This window comes from Bos javanicus, chromosome X (assembly GCF_032452875.1).
Source record: "Bos javanicus breed banteng chromosome X, ARS-OSU_banteng_1.0, whole genome shotgun sequence".
Classification (NCBI taxonomy): Eukaryota; Metazoa; Chordata; class Mammalia; order Artiodactyla; family Bovidae; genus Bos; species Bos javanicus.
Window position 1 is genome coordinate 122,467,345 of NC_083897.1, and position 26,932 is coordinate 122,494,276.

The 26,932-nt window shown below is 52.3% G+C and overlaps 1 protein-coding gene across 1 annotated transcript; it reads left to right on the plus strand.

Moving 5' to 3' along the window:
* Positions 1-7,254: 7,254 nt before the first annotated feature.
* ARX (aristaless related homeobox) lies at positions 7,255-22,224 on the plus strand. Its single transcript, XM_061407811.1, is given in 6 exon segments — positions 7,255-10,611; positions 12,265-12,440; positions 12,443-13,143; positions 15,749-15,794; positions 18,604-18,932; positions 21,052-22,224. Coding segments are annotated over 6 exon segments (1,689 nt in total). The 5' UTR covers positions 7,255-10,415; the 3' UTR covers positions 21,293-22,224.
* The last annotated feature ends 4,708 nt before the right edge of the window (positions 22,225-26,932 follow it).

Genomic DNA, 26,932 nt, shown 5'->3' on the forward strand with positions numbered 1-26,932 from the left:
CGAGAGAGCCAGCATTCTTTCCTGGCCAATGCCCAGCTCCGCAAGCTGCTTACAAACTACAGGCACAGAGTCTAATTGGTTCTCAAAGTTTTGTCCAAAGGGCCCACTCAAAGCTGTTTGGAAACACTGAATGCTGGCGGGGGGTGGGAGGATGGGGGTGGTGGATTGCCAGTTGACACTGGTGTGAGGTGGAACCCTCATCATCATGATTGAGCAATTACGGGATGGGAACCATACACCAAATGCTTTAGAGAGTTCAAATGTTCCCTGCCTGATGGCCCCGTGTTCCATGTAATTATTTTCTTTGTGTGTTTATTGCAATTTTTAAATTGTCCTTCATTATAAAGTGTGTTTGCAATATCAGTGACCTCCTTTTCTTATGTGTTCTAATACTGCCAGGGAGTGATGATCTAGGTGTCTGAATCTGATGTACATCTTTTCCTTGAATACTCTTTTTTTGGTCTCATTTCTATCTTTAATATTTTTCAAAGCTACCTGCTTTTCTACAAAAACTCTTTTTATAGAAGGTAGTGAAGAGTAGAGAACAGATGTGATTCACAAGTCCCCAGGTATCATCTCCTGCTTACCCCCTGCAAGCTGTTTAATTGTGAACAGGTCAGTTCACTCCTCTCTGACCCTCAAGTTACTCATCTGTAAAATGGGCAGGATTCACAGAGGTAAGGGCTGCTGAATGGAGTCTGACTGCTCGGACTCACATCCTGGCTCCAGCTCTGTGACCTTGGACAGACTCCTCCCTCCAGTGTCTGGGGCAACCAACCATCCTACTTTGCCCAGGAATGAAGAATCTGCAGGCCTTTCAGCGGGGAAAGCAAGGACCAGCTGGTCACTCTTTCTGTACCTCAATTGCCTCATCTGTAACAGAGAGAGATTATAACAGAAACACCCTCCAGGGGCTGTCATTAGGATTAATCAATCCTAATGTGTGCAAAGTTCTTAGGACACTGTCCGGCACATAGTGAACACTCACTACATGTTGGCTGTTCTTCTCAGGACCTTCTTCTCTCCTCCATGTACTCCTTCACCATCCCCCTTTCTCCTCTCTTCTATTTAATAGCTAAAGTCTTAAATATGAGCTTTTTAGTATTAAACCCGATGTGCTGTGAAAACCTTTGTTTCACTTACACTACAGACAATACCAATGATGCCTTCAAAATGTTGTTAAGCAGTTTAATATAGCTCTCATTGGAATGTCACAATTTTCAAAGTTATAGTTCAATCTCCCTTTAGTGAATGCAATAAAAAGGTTACTCTGGTGTTGTTTCCTTTATATAAATAACATCAAAATGCTTCAACCCCAAAAGCTGGAGAAGAGAGGAGGAGAGTGAGGAGAACCAGGCACAGGTTGGTCCATGATGAAGATGGGTGGAATTTCCTGGGCCAGTTTCCCTTCCTGTCTCTGACGAAACATTTCCAGGTTAGATCTTTCTGCATTCTTTGCAGTGGGAGCCAACCCTGAAGATGGGACGCTTTGAAAGGTGCTGAAAGTTGTGGGAAAGGTGCCTGTAGACAAACAAATGCCAATGAATCCTCCAAAATCAAGGCCCATCTGGGGAGGAAAACAACGACTCAACATGTACCCAAAACAAGCGACACCTCACAGAGACATGAGCGTCTTTGAACAACTTTCTCCTCTCCCTTTTTTCTCTCCACTGTGTGACGCCTAATACCTAAGTGGGCCATATTTCTGGAGGGGATAAAGGGAAGTGGGTGAAAGAAAGGTCTGGCATTCTCTTTAAGGATCAGCCCCTTTTGCAGTTGGCAAAGAGTAAAAAGCCCTTTCTGGAGATTTTTGCTTAGTGTTTGTTTACAACTCTCAGTGTGGGGTACACACCACCCTACTCCTAAAGCCAGGCCTGTAACAGAAAGCAAGTAAGGAGGGAGCTGGCCTGGGATTGATTCTCTAGTGTGGAAATTGTCAACAACTGCACTTTCTATTTGTACTATTTAAAAGATAATGTTGGTGGTCTCTTCGTTTCTCAGAAAAGGGAACTTGTTACACCTGTCAGATTATAGACTTGGAGCTATTTACTAGGGAGACTATACAGTGACAGATCGGAGAAGGCAATGGCACCCCACTCCAGTACTCTTGCCTGCAAAATCCCATGGACGGCGGAGCCTGATAGGCTGCAGTGCTTGGTGTCGCTAAGAGTCAGGGATGACTGAGCGACTTCATTTTCACTTTTCACTTTCATGCATTGGAGAAGGAAATGGCAACCCACTCCAGTATTCTTGCCTGGAGAATCCCAGGGACAGAGGAGCCTAGTGGGCTGCCGTCTATGGGGTCGCACAGAGTCGGACACGACTGAAGTGACTTAGCATACAGCGACAGATAACGCCAACTCTCCATTATCCATGAAAAAAAATAAGTAAAAATCTTTCCTAGGTCTAAATTTCACTTGAACTGTGGGTTTCAATCTCTTCTCTCCAACCTTTCTGAGATTCTCTGAGCAAAATACATTGGTTTTAATTTCCTGTTAGTCCCTTGCAAACCTTAGGCTGGGAGAGTGAAAAACACCGACTTGGCCCCAAGGGTAGTCAAGTGAGGACTGAGGAAAGAGAATGAGGCCTCGATCAAAAAGGGGCCCGCCCCCCCGGAGAATAAAGCAGCCAAATGCCATTTGCCCCAGTAAAATACCTTCTACTCCCACAGCAGTTCCCGGGTTCAGGAAAGATGTCCTAAGCTGCTCCCGGGTGCCAGGAACTGTGCTGAGGGCCACCAAGTGTGAACACGGGAAGAAATGTGAAGTTCAGAGGCACGCGACACAACATGTCAGGTGGGTGTGAGAAACCCACGATTTCCCAAGCAAAGAAATCTCTCTGGGATCGTCTCATGGAATCCCCAAAGGAAAACCGCCTCGGCTGACTTTCGGTGCACTTGTGTCTGAGCGGATGCACAAGCTCTCCTCCCGCCAGCTTTTCGGCCTCGACTCTCCGCTCGCGGCGGCGGTCCTTCCCCAGGGCGGGTAGGTGACTCTGCTCCCCGCCGCGCAGGCCACCTCCCGCCGCGCCCTCTGGCGGGCGCCCGGGTCCGGCCACTCCTCCCGGAGTTTCGGTGCTCTGGGGGTCACCGGAGGCGCGGCTTCGGCTCTGCACCCCCGGGCCCCGGATCCCGGGAGGAGAGGCCGCGACGTGGGGCGTCCAGGTGGCCCCCGCAGGGCCCCCAGCAGCTCCTCCAGCCCCGGGTGGGGGCGCCTCGTTCCCGACGGGGAAACCGAGGCCGCCGAAGCCTAGCGGTGCCCTTCGGACGGCCCTGCAGCCGCGCGGGGTAGGCCCGGGGGCCAGGCCGGTGCCCGCGGCCCTGCCTCTGCCTCCCCAAGAGGTCCCTGGGCCCTGAGGGTCCCCGTTCTCCTCCATCGTCGCCCTCCTCTCAGCTCGGGAGCCTCCCCCTTCCCCCAAAGACGCTGAGTGTCCTCGAAACGATGCCGGGTGGGCTGGAAACTCGGGGGGCAGAAGGGGGGGCCTCTGGGGAGAGGACGGGACCGCCCCAGATTTGGAGGAGACGCCTGTCAGCGCGTGGAATGTAAGCCCTTCTGCGCAGTTATTTTTATTCCAGGGGCCTTTCTTCCTCGTCCTCGTCCTCCTCCTCTATTTTCTCCCTTTCTGTTCAGCTATTTGTGTTTTCTGATCGTAAGTGATCTGCGGCAGGAAATGAGATATCTTTATTCCAGAGGCACTGCGGTTCTAATAGTATCTATTCCAGAACCACTGGCTCTGTCTTAGTTGTGGGCTTTTTTTTTTTTTTTTCTTCCTCGCAGGTTATTTTGTGATGAAGAGAACAGAGCGCTGTTCAGCCTCGGCATCTTCCCTCCTCCCTTCAACACAATGCAAGTCTTAATTAAACAAGGGACACCCACGCCTCCCTTCCCACAGGACCCCTTCCATCTGCTCCCCCTAACTCTAAAATACCAGCCTTTTATGGGCAGGGAAAGCCTCGTGTTGAACTTCCCAATTACCGAGACACATCGCAAAATAAGAGGCTGTAAAGCCATCACTCCAATTTTTGGACTCTTCCTTTCTAGGCCTTACCTAGTATGTGTTTTGGTGGCCTTAGTATTACTTGAAAATCCTGAAGGACTGAGGACTTGAGACTGCAGACACTCAGGTCTTGAAAAGCACGACTTGTGTTTTTGTGATTGATGAGTTAGGATTAACACACTCATTGCAAAAGAAATAAAAAGTCGATATGAATTGGGCATTTTTCATCTTTGTAAAGGCTTCATCAGTAATTTTCTAACCAGAGGTTCTAAGAGCTTCAAGAAAAGTCACCTTTTCCACGTAGAACAAAGAGAGTTGGACAAGAACCCTGCTCCCTCTCTTCTCCATTTCTAGTCACACCAAGAAGGGTAGGGGATTTGTGAGTAGTGGAGAGCGCTGGGATCTGGGCTTCGACGATTTTCTGATGCAAAGATTCCGATTCCTTGGGGAGACGCAGGGCGGTGGCCCGATTAGGGGAATCACAAAGCAGTCAGTCATCAAGTGCGAGGTAGGGGGATACTAGAGCCAGAGTCAGGGATCACAGAGGTGGAAGGTGGAGGATCATCAAGTCAAAAAAGGGAGAACCCTAGAATTCGAAGGTGGGGTATTCTAGAGTCACGAAGTGGGGGCTGATTTCACAGAGCCAGAAGTGTAGGGGTGCCACAGAGACCTATTCCAAAGAAAAGAAATATGAGTACCCATCTTCAGATGACCCCGCAGTCAGGACTGAGGCGTGAGGGTGAGGTCGCAGGCGCCCAGGCCTCCATGAACACCCCACGGGACAGCGGATTCCACTTTCCGGCTGGTGTTGCAGCCTCTGCACGCTTGCCTTCGCGCCACCCCCAATTATTCCACTTCTCGGGCCAGTGTTTCCTGAGGTTCGCCAGCAAGAATCCACCCAGCAATTATCTCCCTTCTCGCGCTCATGGGGGGACATTAACCACAAACGCGCTGGAGAAGAAAGGTACAGATGGGTCTTTTATTGCACACTTGGAAATGTTTCCAAGGCTTTTGTTTTCTTCCCCCATTCATTCCTGCGGGATCGCGGGGATCTGCCAACTTCAATCCCCAGAGGCTGCGGCGGGAGGGCCCGGCCCGCCCCGAACCCCCGCTAGGGGGCGCCCTCTGGCCGTGGCGCCGAGCCGAGCGAGCGAGCCGGGCTCTGCTTCGAGAACGCCGACAGCCAGGGTCTGCGGGGCCTCGGGACTGACGCCGGCGTCGGGTCCCTCGTTACTCCGCACCCGGGCTCCCACCCATGCTCCCTCCACGTCCGGGGGCGCCTGGAGTAGCAGCTACAGAGTAACGGCTGCACGGGGGACGCCTCGACCCTGGACGCACCCAGGGTCCCGCCGTCAGGCGACGGAGACGAAACCAGGCGGTGGTGATTACAGGACGCCGAGGTTTCCCTCTCCGCTCTGGAAACGTGGGGGATGGGTGAGGCAGGAGATGGGGGGCTCCGACCGAGGGGCTCAGGGTGACAGCCCACCCACTTGCTTCTTGCCCGCGGGAGGGGACCGCTTCCCTTCCCCCACCCCGCAGCCCTCGAGGGCAGACGTGAGGCTGTGACCGTCCCGCCTGGCTTTGCGCTGGGAGCCAGGCTTGAAAATGCCTCGGTGGGCCGCCTGGACGGATGATTGGAGGTGATGGGGCGGCGGGGGGAGCTGTTTTCTCTCTAGTTTTTGCTCCCCTGACCCCTTTCCCCTGGCTGCTGGCGGGTAACCGAAAGTGGTGAAGTTTGACAATCAGGGGAGTTGTCTTAACACAGTAATCACATCCATGCGTCCGTACCTTGAGGGCTCGGCCGAGGTCCTCGCGACCCTTCCCAAAGCGCCGCTTCCCAACAGACCTCTCCCAGCCGAGCCCTGACGGTGGACCCCCCCTCCCCCCCCCCCCCCCCCCCGCCCCGGCTCAGGCGGACGACACGGCAAAGACGGAAGGAATAGCGAACGCCAAGGAGCCTTCCTTGCAAATCTACGTTCTCAGTCCCTTTGGACCTTTCCACGGGCTGCTTCTTTGGTAAACGCATCAACAAACACCGTCCACAGACAGATCCCAGCAGCCGTGGGGAGAACTGAGGCAGGGGTAGGGAGTGCAGGGCAAGCAGCGGGCAGAGAAGGCGAGGGGCAAGCAGATTATGATACATTTCCTCCTACTAACAGACTTCAGGAGGAGAGACCTCGATTTGTGCATGAAACGCATAGCCTGAAGTGAATAAGACTGTGAAAGCAGTATTTGAGGAGGTTAACCTGGACTGGTTGGAGTTAAGGGGGGGTGGGGGGGAGGCAAATATTTCTGTTTGTGCCCTCCGGCTCTTCCCAGCACCGGCTGTCAATCCCGACGCTTGTTATCCTCACAAGGCTTCAGTTTGTTTGCCTGATCTCAGCAAGGTTTTCTTCCACAAGTAGAACTATAATTGCTATAATTCTACTGTATCATTTGGATCATTGCAGTATTGTTGTTTTCTCTCCCTCTTTCTCTCCTCCTAACACTGCAATAACGCGCTCCAGTGTTAAATTAGCAGGTTGCGGAAGACCATAAATGAATGAAAGTTTGTTTAAAAAAAAAAGAAATTAAATAAATAAAACAGCAAAATGACTTGGCAAAGGGGATATCACATCACAGAGAATCCTCGCGTGTAATCAGGACTTATTGTCTTCCCTTCCAGTGGCTTCCAAATTGGTCGCCAGACTCCAATGAAGTTTATTTCTATTGTTTAAATATATGTTTTGAAGAGGTTGAGCATAATTTAAGGAGACCTGAGCCGGCCGGTGTGGCTGGAAGCCCATCACAGCTTTATTTATCTATGTGTATATTGCACAATAAATTAAAACATCTCAAATGAAAAGTGTGCAAGGTTAACTCTCCTCCAAACATTTTTTTTTCCCCTGGATAATAACATCTGACTGCCACCCCCTTATCCTGCATTTCTTGCAAATATAATTTTGAAACTACAATGTAGAATTAGCTCTCACCACAGAAAAGAAAGGGGTTTCTTCCATTCGCCTCTTCTGGCTAATTATTATTTCCAATCCTGGGGACAAGCCTCGTTCTTTTCACCATAAACAACAGTTTTGAACACCTCTGACCCTCACTTCCGGCCATAATTGTCATTTTTATCTTAGTGATTGATTTTAAAAGCAGATGAACTGCAAACCATTGTTTTCCAGGCAGCCCACGAAAAGAAAACCAACAGTTACAGACCTCAAAGATTAGCGGAACCAGGAGTGGTGAGTAACAAAGTATGAACGTGAATAACATTATTACTAAAATGAAATTCCTTTTGATTAGTGGGTAAAAGAAAGTGGAGAAAGTGAGGTGAAAAGAAAGCAAAGTGGCATCTTGCCGACAGTGCAAACATGAAACTGACTAAACTAAAAGTTCTTTTATACATAGTCCTATAGCCCAATCCTGAAAAGTCTACCTACTCAACAAATTAATTAAATTCTTCTTAGATATTAGAGGCATCATTTTGTTTTCTAAACTAACGTGTAGGATAACACACACATATCTTAAACCCATCTTCTGATTAGACACTGTGGAGATACCAGCTGATTGTCTCCCCGTGGGTATGTTAGAAAAGTTATCTTTTTTTAAAAAAAATTAATGTTTCAGGAATAGCAAGAGCCAACTGCAGATTTTGAACTTGGGTGCTGAATTGTGACAAAGATCATCTCAGGGCCGCTGGGTGTAAAGGGAGCTGAGTCGGGCCCTTCTCCCCTAAGTGAATGGATGTGCTTTCCCAATAGCGTCCTCACTTGGGAAGATTGATTAGAAAATACCAAAAATACACAAGATGAAATAACAATGCTAGTGTTTGCACCAGGTTTCCCAAAGAAAGACGCTACATTCCATTAATAGAATTAGATTTAATTCCAGGGGTCATTAAGTCAGAATCAGAAATTCTATGTTAACCTCCCCTTTTGCAGTGGATGATTAAAATTAGAATACACCCCAGAAGAAAGTCCGACTTCTTTTTTTAAAAAAAGGAGAACAGCTGCAGAAGGGGGAGGAGGGGGACGGAAGCTAAGAAATCTTCCACCGAGTTGAAACCCCGTTAGGCTCTCAGACATGAGTTGTGCGTTTGTGTCTCTCTTTAACACCGTCTTCTTGTGGACTCATTTTCAACCCACTCCTTGCGTGTGACGGAGTGTGACTCTGAAGTCACGGAGCCACCCGCAGCCGGGTCTTGTAGATTTCCGACGCGGGGCCCGCTGGGGAGGGAAAAGTGCCCCTGTCTCTGCCAGTGACCGGCCGCAAAGGACGCCGCGAGGCTCCCGCGGCTGGAGGCTCGCTCCGAGGAGACCTACGAGTCTTTCCGCCTCTCGGCTCCGTCGAGACTCGCACCCTGGGAGTGGGCGCTCAGGGCCGGGGAGGGAATCAGCGCGCAGAATGTTACTTTAAAGCTAAACGGGGCTGTATAACAGAGAACTGTGGGTGAGACTAGAAAAGGAAGAAGGCAGGCAAACACAGAAGATACCAGGGGCCTTGGAACAACAGAGAGGGCTTAAAAGAAAATCAATGTCAGAGAGAGCTCGGGTTCTCTTTCGCCCCCAACTCCCATCATCCAAGTGTAGGAAAAACTGGTGAGACTCAAACTAAAAGCCAGAGAGAGCGGAGACAGATGGACAGACTGACAGACACACACACACACACACACACACACACACCGATAGACACAGATCCTCTTCGTCCAGCTCTTAATAGTACTAGTAATATCACATTAGTATTAACATTATTGATGTGCCTGTTCCTAACCCTTCATCCCCTCCAGTTGTGTCTTGAATGCTCCTGCCAAGCCAGCCTGATCTGTCTGCCACCCACCCACCAGCATCCAAGAGTTATGCAGATGTTTATGGCTGAAAAAATTCCAGTTATGCATCCTTGTATTTTTAAATACTGACTGTAAGTGATTCAAGTATAATCCTTTGTAAAACGCTTTTCTCTGACACATTGAAGGGGTTGAGAGAGGAAAACCCGGCGTGGATTCCCCCTCCCCGGCTCCTCTCCCACCCACCACCCTCGCCCCCACCCTGCCAGCATCGAGGCCCCCGGCTATCCCTTGGGCCCTGCACCCAGAAAAAGAGGGCACCCGTGCTAGCCCTCGCCCGGGCTCGGCACAACTTCAGTCGGAGTTGGGTCCCGTTTCTCAGCGCTGGACGCGTTGGAAGCTGTTTGGGGAAGAAGAAAAACAAGTGCTCTCTCCCTGAGGTTCGCTCTCTCGCCTTTGCCAGGGGGGAGTTCAGAACTTTAAGCGTTGAGATTGGGTTGAAGCTGAACCTGGGTCCCTCCCACCCTAGAGCGCTCAGGGCTTCGGTTAGATCCCGCTCCCTGCACGCGGGATCGGAGAATGTCCAGCTTCAGGGTGACGGCCTAACAGAGGCGAACTTATGGGGAGAAGAGGGCAGCGTGTCTGGGGAGAAGGGGGAGACTCTCGGGGCCTGTCCCCAGTTGCCCCTTCTCGCAGCCGACACTCGCCGGTCCCTTCCTGTTCTGTAGATGCGCTAGAGAAGGCCGCGCGCCTTTGGCAGACCTTTGTCTTTAAGGGGACTTTTTGCAGAGTTGAAGACGGTGATGAGACCCTACTAAAAAGAGAGCAACCGCCGGACTCAGGGAGAGGACTAACAGTTCAAGGTGTTGGGCCACAAGAGAACACTGAACGCCCCAACGACAGACGTTTACCGGCGGCCGTCACCCCGGCGGCCCGTCCGACCTAAAGAGGACGGTGGCAGAGGGCCACTGAGGTCAAGGCACTGTCCTGGGAGAGCGACATTGGCTTTGAAAAGGGCCAAATCCGTCCGTACGCGAGCCAAGCCTCAAGGCCTTGCCTCCAAGGGAGTGAGGTCCTCGGGCTGGTGGAAGGGGCGCACGCCGCCCAAATGGCACCCACTGGCCTGACATCCGAATACGTTAGAGCTTCGGGCTAGCCCTAAAGGGTTAAAGGAGGAGCGGCAGGAACAGAATGGAGTATTCAGAAAGTTGCTAGTTGAAAACAAAAAATAAAAATAAAATTGGCTCGGGTGCGTGCCTGCTGCTGCCCCTCCTCCACCGCCGGCTTTTCTAGAATCCAGTCCGGGCTTTGCCGGGAGCGCACAGCCCAGAGCAGCCCGGCCTCTGGCGAGAGCCAATCAGAGGGCGCCTCTCAGCACGTGGAGGAGAGAGACACCAGAGCTCCGCGCCCGCGGCTCACTACACTTGTTACTGCTTGTCCTGAGCGCCGAGAGGGCGAACTCCGGCCGCAGGCAGGGCGGGAGCCGGCAGCCAGCGACCGAGAGAGGCAGAGAGGCACAGAGATCGCAATAATATCCATTATAACCAGCCATCTAACCCCACCCCCTCAACACACACCCATCCATCCCACCCGCCTCGAGAGGCAGCCAGCGGCCCGCTTCTCTGCGCCCAGGGGAAAAAAAAACCCAGCCATGAGCAATCAGTACCAGGAGGAGGGCTGCTCCGAGAGGCCCGAGTGCAAAAGTAAATCTCCAACTTTGCTCTCCTCTTACTGCATCGACAGCATCCTGGGCCGGAGGAGCCCGTGCAAAATGCGGCTGTTGGGAGCCGCGCAGAGCTTGCCCGCTCCGCTGGCCAGCCGCACCGACCAGGAAAAGGCCGTGCAAGGTAAGGCTGTGCTTGCCGAGCACCTGAAAAGGGTGCTAGGCACAGGTTTGGATGTGCGATGTTCCGGGGCCAGGGGCCTGCGGTTGTCCAACTGGAGACAGAGGAAAAAGAGGGAACAACTCTGAGGCCTGGTACCTCAAAGAACAGTAAACCTCTTGCCCGGGGATGTCTCTCCCTCCCTCTCTGCTTCCAGAAAAAGCAGAGACCAAGCTTCGCTTCGAGGGCCCTTAGATTCTCGGTATTGGTTCTTAGGTCGTTTAAATACCCCCTTTGGTGGCCTTGCGAGTGCTCTGAAGAGGGGCGATGGGCCAAGAACAGCAGGAGCCGGGTGGACTCTTGTAAGAACTTGGTGAAGAGAAGAACCCCAAAAGCTGTGAATGGGGACTCCAGGCGGAGTGCGCCTTGGCCGTTCCTCTTGGGAAGATTTCTTTATACGAGGTGTTCTGCTTTTTTCTTCTTTTTAAAATTGTAGATTTCTTGTGATCTTTTAAACCCAAGCTTTGCAGAAAACATCTCCCTGGGATTCCCCAAATGTTCCTTCTTGTATCTGAAGTGTATGAAATGTGCGGCTTCTGGGTGCTATATTTTCCTCTGCTTTTTTTTTTTTTTTTAGAGTTGAGATGTTTAAAAGCTCTTTTTTCCCCTAAAATTAAAAATTCCAGAACAACTGTCGTTTTGCCCCGAAACTGTTACACCCAAGTTTCGCCTTTTAAATTCTGTAAACCAGCGGTCCAGCCGCAACGTCACTTGGAAGACAGGAGCGGACAGCGGGGAAGGGGGCGTTTAAAATAAAACTGACTTTTTCCTTTTCTTTTTTAGCCTGCAGTGGCACCTGTGCCAGGCGCTTCCTCGAGGGGAATGAGCGCTCTGTGCCTATTGCACCCCCTTACGTCCCCACCCAGGTCTTTCCGAACCCATTTTCTCCAGGACGATTTTTCTGGGCGAGGAGCCCCCGCCCCTCCTGCTGGGGGCTGTTGGGGCCAGGTCCTCACTCAGGGCCACTGGGCCGCTCCCTCCTCCCCCGGTGCCCGCCAGGCAGTGGCCCCTCTCGCCAACCCGCAGCCGGGAACGCGTGGCAGAGCCGAGGGCAGAGGTCGTGCGCAAAGTTTTCAGAGTGATGGTGATTTTTAAAAAGTTGTTGAATGTTTGCAGATTCCCTCTTGCCCCGAAATGGGAAGGGGAAAGGTGAAGAGAGGACAAGAGGAAAGAAAAAGAAAACAATAAAGGAGGGAAGGAAGAAGGGGAGAGGAGTGCACAAAAAGAGAAAGGAAGGGAAGGGAGAGGAGAAAGATGCGGAAAGAATGATGAGACGGGGAGAGAGAAAGAAAAAGTGATTTAAAAATGAAAGGAAGGGCGAGTAGAGAAAGAAGTAAAGGAAGGAAGAAAGGAAATAAAGGGAAGAATAAAAGAGGGAAAGGAAAGGACCGATAGAGGAGGAGAAAAGGGAAAAGGAAGGAAACAAGAGCAAGGGAAAGAGAGAGACGTAAAAAAAGAAAAAAGAAAACTGGGGAAGGAGGGGAGGGCTCGGAGTCTAGTGGTGCGGGGGGCGCCGCGCGCATCGGGGCCTGGGCGCGGAGGGAGCGGCGGAGGGCCGGCCCGAGCGGCGACTCTGTCTCGCCGGCCGGCGCGCTGACCGCTCTCCCTTGCCCGCAGGCTCCCCCAAGGGCAGCAGCGCCCCGTTCGAGGCCGAGCTGCACCTGCCGCCCAAGCTGCGGCGCCTGTACGGCCCGGGCGGGGGCCGCCTCCTCCAGGGCGCCGCGGCGGCGGCGGCAGCAGCGGCGGCGGCGGCGGCGGCGGCTGCCACAGCCACGGCGGGTCCGCGGGGGAGGCCCCGCCGCCGCCACCGCCGCCGACCGCGCGGCCCGGGGAGCGGCCGGATGGCTCAGGGGCCGCCGTGGCGGCCGCCGCCGCCGCCGCTGCGGCCTGGGACACGCTCAAGATCAGCCAGGCGCCGCAGGTGAGCATCAGCCGCAGCAAGTCGTACCGCGAGAACGGGGCGCCCTTCGTGCCGCCACCGCCCGCGCTGGACGAGCTGGGCGGCCCGGGGGGCGCCGGGCACCCGGACGAGCGCCTTGGCGTGGCCGGCGGCCCAGGTGGCGCCCTGGCGGCGAGTAGCGGCGCGGGCGCCGAGGACGAGGAGGAGGAGCTGCTGGAGGACGAAGAGGACGAGGACGAGGAAGAGGAGCTGCTGGAAGACGACGAGGAGGAGCTGCTGGAGGACGACGCCCGCGCGCTGCTCAAGGAACCGCGGCGCTGCGCTGTGCCCGCCACAGGAGCGGTGACCGCCGCCGCTGCCGCCGCCGTGGCCACCGAGGGCGGGGAGCTGTCACCCAAGGAGGAGCTGCTGCTGCACCCGGAGGACGCTGAGGGCAAGGACGGCGAGGACAGCGTGTGCCTGTCTGCCGGCAGCGACTCAGAGGAGGGGCTGCTGAAGCGCAAACAGCGGCGCTACCGCACCACGTTCACCAGCTACCAGCTGGAGGAACTGGAGCGGGCCTTCCAGAAGACGCACTACCCAGACGTCTTCACCAGGTACGCGCGAGGGGTGATCGTGGCAGCAGCGGCTGGAGGGCGCGAGGGGGTCCCGGAGAGGGAAGGTGGGAGGGCAGGGCCCTGGGGCTGGGGCAGGAACTTAGTTCCTGGACTCACCCCAGGGGCGCCCTCCCAATGGCCAAACTCCTGTTGACCAAAAACACCCTCCCACCCCCTCTACTCTGGGCTTGTAAGTTTAGACTGGGATGGGTTTGGTTTTGTTTTGTTTTTCCCTTCCCGAGGTCTCTCCAGTTTAATTTTTGTAATTACAAGTTTTAGCTAGAGAGAGAAAAAGAAACGGCCTCTCCAAAGGGCGCCCGAACGCGCCACCTTGGAGACGTGCGCACCCGAGCGCTCACACTCAGGGCCCTTGGCGCTGCAGTCCCGACTCCCCGCCAGGTCCCAGGCGAGGCGCAAGCAGCGCTGCCGGCCCTCGCCACCAGGGCTAAGCAGGGGCTATTTTTGGCCGCTGTGTGGTGCGCTTGCCCTCCCCGCCTGATGCCCCGGGAGCCTGGTGGGTATCAGTTACGCAGTGAAGCTGCCCGCGCCTGCAGAGAAGGCCGTTAAAAAGATCCAAGTTCTGTCGTTTGAGGACTCCTGGAATAACTGAAGGAAGTCAGAACTAGGCAGCGTTTGGTCTGCAGAGGCACCGACCAGAATCTCCCCTTTCCATCGCTGTCCTCTCGCCCTCCGCGCACATTAAACGCAGTGTTGGTTTACTGTACGCGGGTTTACAGGGGCAGGCTTGGACTGCTGGGAGCCCGGCAGGCAACAGACAGAACAGCTGGGGGGAATTTCCCCCTTCTGACTGGTGTCTAAACCTGGGTGTTCCTTCTGGATCCGCTCCATTCCCATTCACCCGAGTTTTGGGGGAAAGATGTACCTGTGAGATGACTGGGCCCCTGAGGGCCGGCTTAGTCATACCCGGGATGCCGGCCCGGCAAGGGGCCTTCCTCTCCCATCCCAAAGCTAAGGTCTGACTCAGGCGAGGAGCCAGGTAAGGGCCAACTTTCCCCATAGAGGAGGGAAAAGGGGATGGGAGTCAGCCCAGACTTGGGCTTGTCAAGCTCGAGCAGCCCCAGCTTCGCACGAGCCGTGTACGACTTTTCAATGTGCATTTTAGTAGCCCCGGAAAGCTGCCTGCCCCATTTGAACCCGAGGAGAAATTGCTTAGCGCTCAGGAGGCCTGAGCCAACGCTCCAGGGTAGTTGGTCTAGCAGTTAATTGCCAAACTGTCTCCTAACCAGAAACGGAAAAGAGTAGATCCGACTCGGGGCAAAGCACTAAACTTGATCATCCCCTGAGCTAAACTTGGCCCTCCCCTGTGTCATCCAGTCCCTTCATTATCTTTAAAAAAGAAAATAAATTCTAAAATAATTGTCTCTATCAAATAGCTAAGCGGCCAACCCGCTTTTTGCATTTATCACACACACATAATTCAAAAGAAGAAAATGAGGTGATGTCGCTTGGCACGCAGGTCTGCCCTTTTAGCTTCTCCAGGGGAACCAAAGTACACGAAGAGGGGTGGCTGCTTGTCACCACCCCATGCCCACCTCTTTCCCACCCAGGGGGCTAGTTAGAGCCCCTTGGCTCCTGCTGGGACCCAGGCAGGAGTGTGGTTTTGGGGTTTTAGATCTGCTGATGCTTACTGTAGCAGGAAGCAGCGGGAAGCTCTCCAGTGAACCAGTTTTCTCCCAGTCCTGAAGTTCCAGGTGTGGGCCAGGCCGGGTCCCAGGCTGGGGCAGGTCCCGCTCTTTCATATTAGTGATTGGAGAGCCAATTACTCTCGTCGCGCTCATATTTTCGGTAAACAGGTTGTAAGCCGTTTTACAGCATCTTAATGGTTTCCTATTTGCCTTAATTGTCGCAGTAATAACTGCAATGACGGGGTAGGGTTTCAGTTAAATTGACTTCCCCTGAGATGGGCAGGGTTTGTAGTGGGCACTGGAGTCAGGAGGTGCGCAGAATTTTGTTTAATCGAAAAATTACCCCACTGAACTCTTAACAAGCTTAACATATCTCCAGAGGGTAATGGGGAGTATGACCTAAGGGGGTGAGCGGGGGAGGAAGGCGGGGGAGAGAGAGATGGAAGAAAAGGCAGAGAGCTGGAGAGAGAGGAAGGAGAGGCCAGAGAACATTTTTTAAAGAAGGCAGAAGGCAACAAGGAGGGCTAAAGAAATGTTTTTAGTTGAGTGGAGAGTTCTCCCATTTACTCTTAGGACAAAAGAGGCTATAAGCACTGTGTGTGTGTGTGTGTGTGTGTGTGTGTGTGTGTGTGTGTGTGTCTGTCTGTCTGTCTGTCTGTCTGTCTTATCTAACTCTGGCTTAATAGTGAGAGAGAATCCGAGACTTGTACAGTCATGAAGTCACCACTGTCACTCTTGAATATAATATGATGCAATAGAATAGACAACATCCTGTATCTGGGAGTGTATTGTGTTTTCACGTTTGCAGTCAAATAGAAGACACTCCAGTGTTGAAGGGGTGGTGATGCCCAGGTGTCTGTTAGACACTAATGGAAGAGGATGCCAGCGAAGGAAAGGTGGCTGACAGGCGGTTGCTGGAGCCTGCAGTGACCTCCTGCCTGTGTGTTGCTTTCTTATAGGGAGGAACTGGCCATGAGGCTGGACTTGACTGAGGCCCGGGTCCAGGTGAGCCGCACTGCAGAGAGGGGGGAAAGGAGGGGCAGTGGGCTGGGGGAAGAGTGGAAGAGAGGTGGGCTGATGGATTAGGGGGTTCTTGAGAGACCCCCTTCATAAAATGAAGAGAAGCAGAATCAGAAAGATAAACCTAAACACCCCTGCACAAAATTATATTAAAATATGAAGATCTGGGAGATGGAAGGGGAAGGTTTCTAGGTTTGGGTGCCTTGTGGGAGGAGTCCAGGATCAGAAGAGGGGTTTCAGGGTCCCCAAGACTGCAGTTCAGAAGCCCCCTGGTCCACAGTCCCTGTAGGAAACAATCTGCGAACTGACTTTTCCTGGTTGAAATAATGGGATGGAGCATGGATTTGGTTGTTAGACAAATCCGCTCAGCTCCAAGCAGGTATTTGGCTGTGATTAAGTCTCCAATCGGGCTTCATAAAAGCCCACTTAGTGCTAGAACAAACAGGGCCATTTGAAGGCAAAATGCTGTTTGATTTCCCCTCCGCCCGCACAAGGAGCTGGCTAATGCTATTTGATTTCCCATTTTTTATAGCAATGAGCCCACATTGATCTAATAGGGAGTGAGTGCAATGCTATTAAAGGTGTTTGCAGCCCCATACCAGAGTGCATTTCCGAACCCAGGCCCCATAACCAAAGAGACGATCAACACTGGGCAGCCCCGATGGCCAACAGAAAACAGATGTCCCTGGGTTAGGAGCTGAGGGAATCACTTTACAGTCAAAATCAAGCGCTGATAAAGCACAATAAATTCCATATGGCTCATTTAATACACAACAGCTTCTTGCATTAGAGGGCTAATGATGAGGCCTGTCCCCTCCTTTCTGTTGACACATTTCTCCATTGTCAAACAGAGATGTGACAGCAACTCTGCATTTTCTGCTCAGGGGAACGAGTCGTGGGAAAGTTAAATAACTTTTAAAAAGAAAGAGAGCGCCCCCTCCCCTTCTCCTCTCTCCCTATTCACTGGAGAAGATGTAATTAAGTGAATATGAATTATTAGAGTCCTTTCGTTTACCTTTGGGGGGCCTCAGAGGTATTAATTCAATAATGAGGAATTGCAGGGGGACATCTTGATAATTGCAGTTGAGCCGAGAGCCGATCTGTCTCTAGAAGGTTTCCATGTTCTTTGAGGGCATTCTGCCTCCACTGTCCCCCCGCCCTTTACTCCTTTCACTGTCATCGAGGAGTGGCGGGTATTCTTGTCCAGACAGATTTGGATACACAAAAGCTGCCCACCCAGCCTGGTCCCATCTAGTCTTATTTTTTAAAGTCTCTGAATTTCCACACTGGAATGTTTCTGCAATTCTCAAATAGATTATTTGAGGGCTGTGAAATGTTATGGATGGGCCCCCTTTTGGCAGAATTTTAAGTAATCAACCGACTTGGATTCTCAATTTTTCTTGTGTTAGGTGGCTATCTAGAAGTCAAACCAAACCTAGATACCAGTGCTAGTAATGACAACCCCAGTGTGTATATCTGAAAGGCATAGATGTCTTAAAATTTAAAAAAAAAACATATACCTCTGGGATCATTTACATTATATTTTAATATAACTCTGTATAGCCCCAGAGTTCATTCTTAATTTTTAGACTTGTGTGCAGGCATAAACTCAGCCCTAAAAATACTAATGCCTTCAAGGGATAAGGAGCGTATCTTCTCAGCTGTGGGTGTGATGAGCAGGTCACATAAAAATAATTTCATGCTCCTAAAAGTTATTTTTAGACCATGGTAGCTGCCACATTTCAGGTAAAGGTCTCTACTAAAACTGCTTTCTATTAACAATTAGGAAGATACCTTCTGCTGAAAAGCTCCCCCCAACCTACAACTATCTTACTTAAATAACCCACTTAAACCACATCCCCAGAAGAAATAAAGGACCGATTAGCTATGAAGATGTGCCCAGTCTCCAGGTATCCCACACTCTGGTTTCTGTGTCCAAGTATCACTGTAGACCTGATCCATGCAGTCACTGCCTTCCTTGGCAGAACCTGGCCCTGCATGGAGCCCCTGCAGATAGCAGGCTGTGTACCCCACACTTCATTACAACTGCCTCCTAAACTGTATGCCTGTTTGCTAATTATCGTGGGTATTTCTTCCCTCAGTCCCAGCTCCCCTCAAGCCCCCAAACATAGGGTAGTGCTCATAGGTGTTCAGTAAATATTTCTGGAAAGATTAAATGAACCACCTCCCTGATTCCCTTTTCAACGGAGAGCAAAGATTCTGTCACCTCTTGGGAAAACCCGAAATGGGTGAAAAGAGCTGATTTGCCACAGAAAGCTGCTGTGCATTCTCTTGATGGCTGCCTGTTCCCAAGAGTCATCACTGAATGCCAGCTTCCACATGCTTTATTTGACTCATTCCTCATCACAGCCTTATGAATAAAGTTTTATTATCCCCATTTTACAGATTAGAAAACTGAGGTTCAGAGAGGTTTAAGTGACACACAGCAAGCAAATGGCAGCGCAGACATGTAAACCTTGGTTTCCTCACTTCTAAATACAACAAACCATTTCTTAAATTTGGAAAGGAACCAGGCTAGTTAAAATGTCCACTGGAAAGGGTTCACTTGCCCAGTAGTTCCAGATGACTTTAAGTTAGGCCCTCTTTCTTTGCCCCTTTGGTCCCAGACGTGTCCTTGAACAACCTGAGGCCATAGAGGGGCGAGGTGGGCGAGGACTGCAGTGGAAAAGTGGAAAGGAGGGAGGGCCCGCGGCGCGGGGGGAAGAGGCGGGGACCACCTGGAGCGCCTACCCGGCCGGAGCGGCGCCGACCCCTGCCTCTCTCGGCTTTGCAGGTCTGGTTCCAGAACCGTCGGGCGAAGTGGCGCAAGCGGGAGAAGGCGGGCGCACAGACCCATCCCCCCGGTCTGCCCTTCCCCGGGCCGCTGTCGGCCACTCACCCGCTCAGCCCCTACCTGGACGCCAGCCCCTTCCCTCCGCACCATCCCGCGCTCGACTCGGCCTGGACTGCCGCTGCTGCAGCCGCCGCCGCCGCCTTCCCGAGCCTACCTCCGCCTCCGGGCTCGGCCAGCCTGCCGCCCAGCGGGGCGCCGCTGGGCCTGAGCACTTTCCTCGGAGCCGCAGTGTTCCGGCACCCGGCCTTCATCAGCCCTGCATTCGGCAGGTAAAACGTGGCTTCGGGGAGGCTGTCTCTCTCATACACGCACAGAGGCTGGGGCCCTGGGAAGAGGCCAGAGATAGGTAGGGACTGTACACATCTTTCTTCTTTGGCTTAACTTGAGATTTAGCCAAAGAAAATAATCTCTAATATTGCTTTAAACAGTGCGGATCTTGAAGGGAATGACTTGGGACTGAACGGCAGAGCAAAGGGCAGTGGCAACAACAGCAACCACAGAAATTGGAAGTGTTCAATGAAAGCTTTAAAGTACCATTTGAAGACAGCAACAGCCTAGACCAAAGGTGGTGTGTGTGAAAAAGGGTACAGGTGTAGGCTGCAGAGCCGGGATGACTTTTCAAGTTTTGCAAAAATCCTTCCTCATTGCCCAAAGCCTGGCAGCCAGAGGAAATACAGCCCTGGGGCCAAGGGCCCTCTGGGTCCAAAGAAATCTTTCTTCTTCCCCAGACTCTACCTTCCTTGTCATTCAAGTGATCCGCTGCCAACCATACCCTCATATATGCAACCCCGGACCCCCAGAGCAGCACAAGACAACGAAATCAAAGAAACGCTTCATCATATATTATAAATCCCTTTCTTTAAATGAACATCGAATGATGAAATTAAAAGTCTGTATAATCACACAGACAAAGAAACAAAGGAGAGATGTATTAAGTTGGAAAGTGCAGTGAAAATAAAACTGCAGCTTCAGTGATCTCTCTTTGGGAGAACAAAGAAATAATAGATTCATCCAACTGCGCAGCCACTTAACAAAAAAATCATCTTGGAGAAAAATTTCAAAAAAGACTCAGTAAAATTACTTTCTTGTAACAACCAATGAAGTAAACAGAAAGTGCACTGAAGTGTAGTTAGTGACTCAGTTTACCTGGTGGAACAAGAGCATGTTACGCCCCCTCCAGGCCACACTTTATTATTTCTTATTGGAAAAAAAAATGTTTAAGTCCTCTGTTCCTCGCCCACCACCCTCTCCTTTTCCTCTTCTCACAAGTGACTTGTTAAAGTTGCCAAACCATGGCTGGAGTACCAGCTGCGACATCTGGAGAGGCTGGAAGGAGGGTGCAGTGGGGGTGACACGAGAGGAGGAGGGTGGGCTTGGGAGAAGCGGGGGGCGCTCCTCGAGCCCAGGTGGGCTCATTTATAATGGTGGAAACCCTGAGTTGGCCTTCCGGGGGCCGGAGCCAAAGCCCTGGGAGTTAGCGGCGGCGGCGGTGGTGGCATTGAGGGTCAGGGGCGGCTCGGCCTCTGCCGCAAGTCTGGCGCGGTGCAGTGCAGAGGGTGGAAGCGCCGTGCGGGTCAATGCTGGCGCCTTCTGGAGGCGGTTTCGCGGACTGGAGTCCCAGACTTGGGTTTTGCCGTGCGCTGCACGCGGGGGGCGGGTGCGGGCCCGGGGGCTCTTTGGTACTGGTGACTGCATGGGGCGCAGGGAATGCGGTGCTAGCGGGTCATAGTTGCCTGGCGAGCGGAAATCAACAGGCGGGAGCCCCCATCCCCACCTCGCGGTCGTCGGTCGGGCTCTGGCAGCTCTGCCCGGCGCAGGAGGGCGGCCGCGGCGGCAATAAGGCTGGCAAACAAGACCAGCTTTTTCAGAGTGAAAGGAGCCCCGGGCCGAGAAGGCGCTCTATAGAAGGAGTACAAAGTCCGCACAGGTGTTTCTCAGTTTTAATCCCACTTTGTCCTTTCTTTCTCTTTTTCTTCTCCTCCCTTTCTCTCCTTTCTCTTTGTCTCTCTTCTCTCTCTCGGCAAATAGTATTATAGGCAGTTGGAGCTCCTAAAGTACACTCCCTTTTTAAGCGAAAGCCCAGAATCCGCGCAGTGGGACCGTGGGGTTCGGGGACTCGGGGCTTGCTTCCGCCACGGCTCTGGTCCCTCCAGGAATATCTGGCTCCTCGGTCTTTTCCCCACTCTGTTCGTTTCCTGCCCTAGTAAACCCTTAGAACGTCCCAGCCTCCCGCCCGCGCCTCCCCCTACTCCCCAGCCCCGGACCTGCGACTCTGTGCCCCAGCGGCGGCGCCCTTCTGGTCCGCCGGGGAGAGGCGGCGGGAAAGGCTGCACGAGGCGCTGCGCGCAGCTTTCGGGGCGTCACCGCGCTGTTTTGTTCTCCCTGCAGGCTCTTTTCCACCATGGCCCCCCTGACCAGCGCGTCGACCGCGGCCGCGCTCCTGAGACAGCCCACGCCGGCCGTGGAGGGCGCAGTGGCGTCCGGCGCGCTGGCCGACCCGGCCACGGCGGCCGCAGACAGACGCGCCTCGAGCATAGCGGCGCTGAGGCTCAAGGCCAAGGAGCACGCCGCGCAGCTGACGCAGCTCAACATCCTGCCGGGCACCAGCACGGGCAAGGAGGTGTGCTAAAGGCTTCCCTCCACCCTCGCGCCCCGGGCGCGACCCGAAAGGTCACCTCACTCAGCACCACTCAAGACCAAATGGAAACAGAGGACCAGCACACTCCCGAGACGGCACTGAGAGAGCGCAGCCGCCTTCGCAGCAGCCTGGACGCGGGCTAGGCAGCCCTCGGCGCTACCCGGACGTGGCACCTCCTCGGCTGGCTGTCCACCCGCCCCTGCCCCTGCCAACTTCGCTCCAACTCAAACGTCCACTCTCTCCCATTCTTTTATTGAAAATATCGGGGAGGTTTTCTCCCTAAGTCACCTGGTATTGAAGTTAACAATTTAAAAACCCCAACCTCTCTGCCTCCTGACACCCCACTTAGCTTTTTTTTTTTTTTCCAAATAGCATTTTGGCGCTCTAAGTTGATCTTGCCAGCGTGGCCCCAGCCTTCGGCGGCGGGGAAGCGAATGCGAAAATGTAAGATAGCTAACAGTGCACTTAACGGAAAGGGGCGTCTTGTTCTTGTTCTCTTCTTTATCATACATCAACCAAGGTTTTTATATCAAACCAAAGGGAAATACTCTGCTAGAATATGGACTGTTGAAGTCACCAAACTGTGATTATTGATTCTGTACATACCATTGTTATTAAAAAAAGAAAAAGAACAGAGCTTTGTATATTTGAAATGTTATAACGCAATTGCACTCAGCGTGGTATGGTAAAAGTTTGTCCTCCTGTAGATTCTTACTGTGTTGTAGATACGGTAGGGTTCCTAGACAAATATTTATGTACTCAAGCCCTTTATTTAACTTATTAACTGTAGAGGCTTCCGAAACCTTCAAGATAAAGGCAATGGTACAGTACTTTTGTGTAACGTGTAATTGTTATCACTTTTCCTTGCTATCTAGTGGAGAAGTGTCACGCTCAAAATAAAAAAAAATATATGTTTAACAAAAGGAAGTGTGAATATTCTCTACAGGAGCTGAGGGGACAGTAGAAGGCCCCCCCCAGAAGACCGGGTGGGCTCCTGCGCCCCGACTCCCCCAGAGTTTATCTGCACTCCCGTTTTCCTGGCGGAGGGCCCTGGTTTGAATGTGATCCTCAAAAGATCCGTAGGATTTCCTAAGAAGGGTTAAGATCGCCGCCGCCACGGAGCTTTCCACGTGCATCTTGGATCTCCTGGGTCGTGTTGCAGTGGGAGCTGAGGGCCCTGGGCCTCGGAGGTGGGGTGGGCTTGAGGGAGGCGTTGACGGTGAAGACAGAAATTTGAAGCGAGCGGGGAGTCTTAGCTGGGAAGGCGAAGGAAACTGTTCGTGGAAAGTGCCACGTACAAGGAAGTGCGCAGTCCGAGATGACAGGTAACGGCGCGAGAGAGGAGCCCAGGCGCTGGCTTCCGAGGGGGCGGGCTACACGGTACACGCGCGGGGAGGAGGGTCTGTGGCGGGGGTAGGGGGAGCAGGGAGGAGGGAGGGGGGGTAGGAGGATGTGTGGTGGGGGGAAGAGAGGGAGGGAGAGAGTGGGAGAGAGAACACAGAAACAGTGATGGAAAGGCAGCGAGGGGTATCCAAGTGGCAGATCTTAACTCGACAAATGTCATTACATCACTTATCCAGGCATTGGGAAATGTATATACTTGTAAAAAAAAAATCTAAACAACTCAGGTTTCGCGAGGAGACCCAAGCAGATTCGCAATCTGCAACCCCCTGGGCGCACCCCTCCCCGCGCCGGCGGCGACGGTAGCTTCTCCCTCCCCCGGGCCCTGCCTGCGCCCCCCGGGTGACTGTTCGGTGTAAGCCCGCCCGCGGGGGCCGGGTCTCGCCAAAGCTCCCAGGGTGATGGGAAAGGGAAGAGAAGCTTAATTAGTTTCAATTTGTAGTAATTAGTGCGCTGGACCTTTGGGGAGAGGGGCAGGCGCGGGGAGGGGGGCGGCCGCGGCGTGACTAGCGTGGCTCTCGGAGCCGGTGCCGCAGCCCCGCCAGGCCGCGGGCCAGTCGGTCGCGGCGGGGGGCGCGGACGCGTCTCCGGGCCGGCCCCGCCGGCTTCCACGCAGGCTCCCGGACCGCGCCCCAGAGAAGGGGGGCGGGTCCCCTCGCCGCTCTGGGCGCAGGCGTGCGCGGCCGAGGGGCATGTGCGGGGGCGGGCAGAGGTCAGCGGCTACTCGCGGGTGGGCGAAGGCTCGGCAGCTGCCGCCCTCAGCCGCGGGCGTCCTCCGCTCGCCCGCCCGGCCGGCAAGCCGCAATCCCCCCGCCCGCCAGACACCTTGGGGAGCGCGCCCGCGGGGCCCAAGGCTGAGGGGGCTCCTCGGATCTTGGCCGTCTGGTCACCCGGCCCGGCCCTGGCTCGCGAGGGCGGAGCTCGCAAGCAGGGCCCGGCCCCGGGCACGGGGAGTAGGCGCCAACTACCTCGGCTCAGCCCTTCCCGCCGCACACTCCTTTCCCGGGGGTTGCAGGCTCAGCAGGAACTTTCTAGGACATTCCCCGAGATCTGAGTGTCTCAAGCCTTCACCAGACTCCACAGAGTCTCCTGGGGTGAAGGTCGAGTTCCTGGGGTGGACAGGGCTTCTCAGGAATTTGAGGTGGGGTGGGGACTGCGGAGCGCAGGAGGGGCCTGAGGGAAAGGGCTTTTTTGGGGGTTTTTTGGTGGTCAATATCAATTTTCCGTTGATATTGGCTTTTGTTTAGGTAGGGCTTTTTTTTTTTTTTTTTTTTTTTCCCCCCCTTCCAGGCTGCCAGTTGGATGGTATACGAGAAACAGTACCATTCTTCCTGTTAATGAACTCTTTTTTAAGTCATTTTTCTCATTTGACCCTTCCATGGAGCAGAAGCAAATTGCGTGAAATTACCTCCAAGGATTACATTTATTACTGGCCAATGAGAACCCCTCTCCTTGTTTTACAAACTCTTAATCCTATGTCATTCTGATGCTGCAAACAAGCCCGGTCCTGGGCCTCCTATTCTTTCAACTTTCCCCAGCTGGAGGGACCTCATTCTGCACTTAATATTCCCCATAAATATCACACGCTAAAGACCCCCTGACTTCCAGCAAGTCCACATTAAACATGTGACATGTCACGCATGACAAACTCTGAGTATCTTTTCAAAGCAGCATTAAAAGCAAAGAAACCAATTTTCTTCTCCTTCCAAACCTCCCCAAGTGCTGAATGATGGGGATTGGAAAGAGCCACTGGAGCGTACTTAGGGGGATTTTATGAGATTTTCCAGAATGATTTAATCTTATTGTGAGCATTATTAATGAATGGCAACCCAATTTGGCCCCAATATCTGGGAAAGCAGTCACAATGCTGGGAGCGGCTGACCCCCCTCCCCAACCTTAAGCAAACCTGTTCCACCCTGGAGGAGGCCATGCAGAGCCCAAGGGAGTTCGGGAGAGCCCCTGTGATGGGGGCATGGCTGTTCCCTATCACCCCCAGGCCCGAATGCCCCACCACCTGCTTTCCCAGGGCCACCCCCACAGCATCTTGGGGTGAGGGGTGAGGGGTGAGGGAGCGCAGTTTGGCCTCTGTGGGAAGGATGAAGGGAAAGGGCAAGTTAATTTGTTACATTTTCAGACAGGCTAGTCAGACCCTAAATGGGCCCCGAAAGGAAAGGCAAGAAGGGAGCAGTAGGCCGAGTAATTTCAGATGTCCCTAAGTACTCTTCAGTCACCAGCTACCCATGAGCCAGACTGGACAGTTGGGGAGAACAGCTCAGGCTTGTGTGGGGAAGATAGAAAGTGGATGAATTAGGGAGAGTGATCACCAAAGGGAAGGTTTTAGGGCTTGAAACCCAGTCTTCAGTTAAAGTCACCAGTATAGGCCTCGGCCAGTTTCCCATTTTTTTCATTACCACACCCCCACTTGGGCAAACACTTATTATTGTTGGTTTTGATCTGTAATACCAAGAGACAAGGCACTTGTACCTCTGTTTTTCATACCGTTTTGAGTGCAAATATCTTACTAGAATGGAAAAGTGGCTGATGGTAGAGGGAAGGAAATTATACATGAGTTAGTTCAACTTGCTTTTAGAGGAAAAAATATGTATGTGAACATGTGTGTATGTGTATACACAAAAGTGAGTGCGTCTGAATGAAGGGGGTCTTAAATGGGGCCTAAAATGGTATTTTGGAACACCGAGTTCCACGGAGCAATTGCTTATGTATTTAAGTGACAGTGGCAGCCTAGCTGGGGGGCGGGGAGAAGAAAAGCTGTTACCTGACTGGGGTGGGGGGAGGGGAAGAAGCATTTTTCAAAGGAAAAAGTTGTGTTGTCCCTGGACTTTATTAACAGTCCGGTTTGAAGTATACATTTTTTTCTTTAAAGAAAAGGGAGCGATTACCAGTTATATATTAAGAAATGTCATTCAGTCATTTTTATTCATTCTCCGGAAATCTTCGTAAAAGCCTGAATTATACTTCTACAAGCAGCAATTTTGTTAATCCAAGGGGTTATTACTCTGGGCCCTTATTAGGTTCTACACCACTGCCAAGCAATCCTATAACCCTCTCAAAAGAAGTTTACCTCCCTGTTATAAAACCAGTAGTGGTATTTATACTGTGCAATAATTAGTGTATTACTTGAATCCACTAACACGTTCATTTTATCTCTGCACAAAACCTCTAGTCTGCTTATAGAAAGCTTGTGCCTCCTTTGGTGCTGGTAAAGTGGTGAAAGAGTGAATTGAAGGCTGGTTGCACTTTCTCCTTTTGCCTCGCCTTAATTCCCATCTCTTTTTGCTCTCATCCAATTAGCACAGTGTATTAAGCGGTTTATCATCTCATAGTCAGCTATTGAGAGAAACAAGGCGAGCACTTTGCAATAGAACCTGCGCTCCTTTGACACCCTCAGGTACTTACATATTCCACTGTGCTATGAATAATAGAGGAAGAATGGAGCGCTAATTCCCTCATCAAAGAATGCCTTGTCTGCTGCTTTGCTCAACAACACCATTCTGATCAAAAGAAAAGCAATAAAGCTTAGCATAACAAAACGAAACCTACTTATTAGCTTAGTGGTTAAATTAATGCAGAGCCGCTGCTATTCAAAACCAAGGTTTGAAAACAGCCTCCAACAACCTGATAATGCTGCCTTCGGGATGAAGGAATTTTAATCTGAAATTTGAGGCTGGCTCAGATGAGTTCATCTATTAAACTGCTATAAGGAAGCTCCACAGCAAACCGTTCAATTAAGAAATATTTAGGTGAGCAGAGAGAGAGAGAGAGAAAGGGAAAGGCAAGGCGGGTTAAAGTCTGGGATGGGAGATGGGAGAACTGAATTGACGGTCAGTGAATTCTGAAGAGGATCTGGGGCTTAGTGTTTTTCATAAAACCCTGACAAGACAGAGAAAGCTGCTTTTGGAGTTTCCTTATCTCTGCATTACCTGCCAAAGTAATTTCAATCTGTTCGAAAAGGCATGCTGAGGTCCATCTGTATATGTTGGAGGTAAGAGGAGGTACAGGCTGGAGAAGGGGCTGGTGGTAGGGGGCAGTGAATTCATCCCCTTTGACCAGCCTCTGCCAAACTGCAGTCTGTGAACTTTGGCTCGCCCCCATGTCTTGGGTAACAGTCTCAAGACGAACTCCATCTGTTTCCTGGGCAAATTAAAATCTTAACTGAGCGCACTTTTGTAGGATTTTCAATTTCCGGTCTCCACATCCCCTTTTACACGA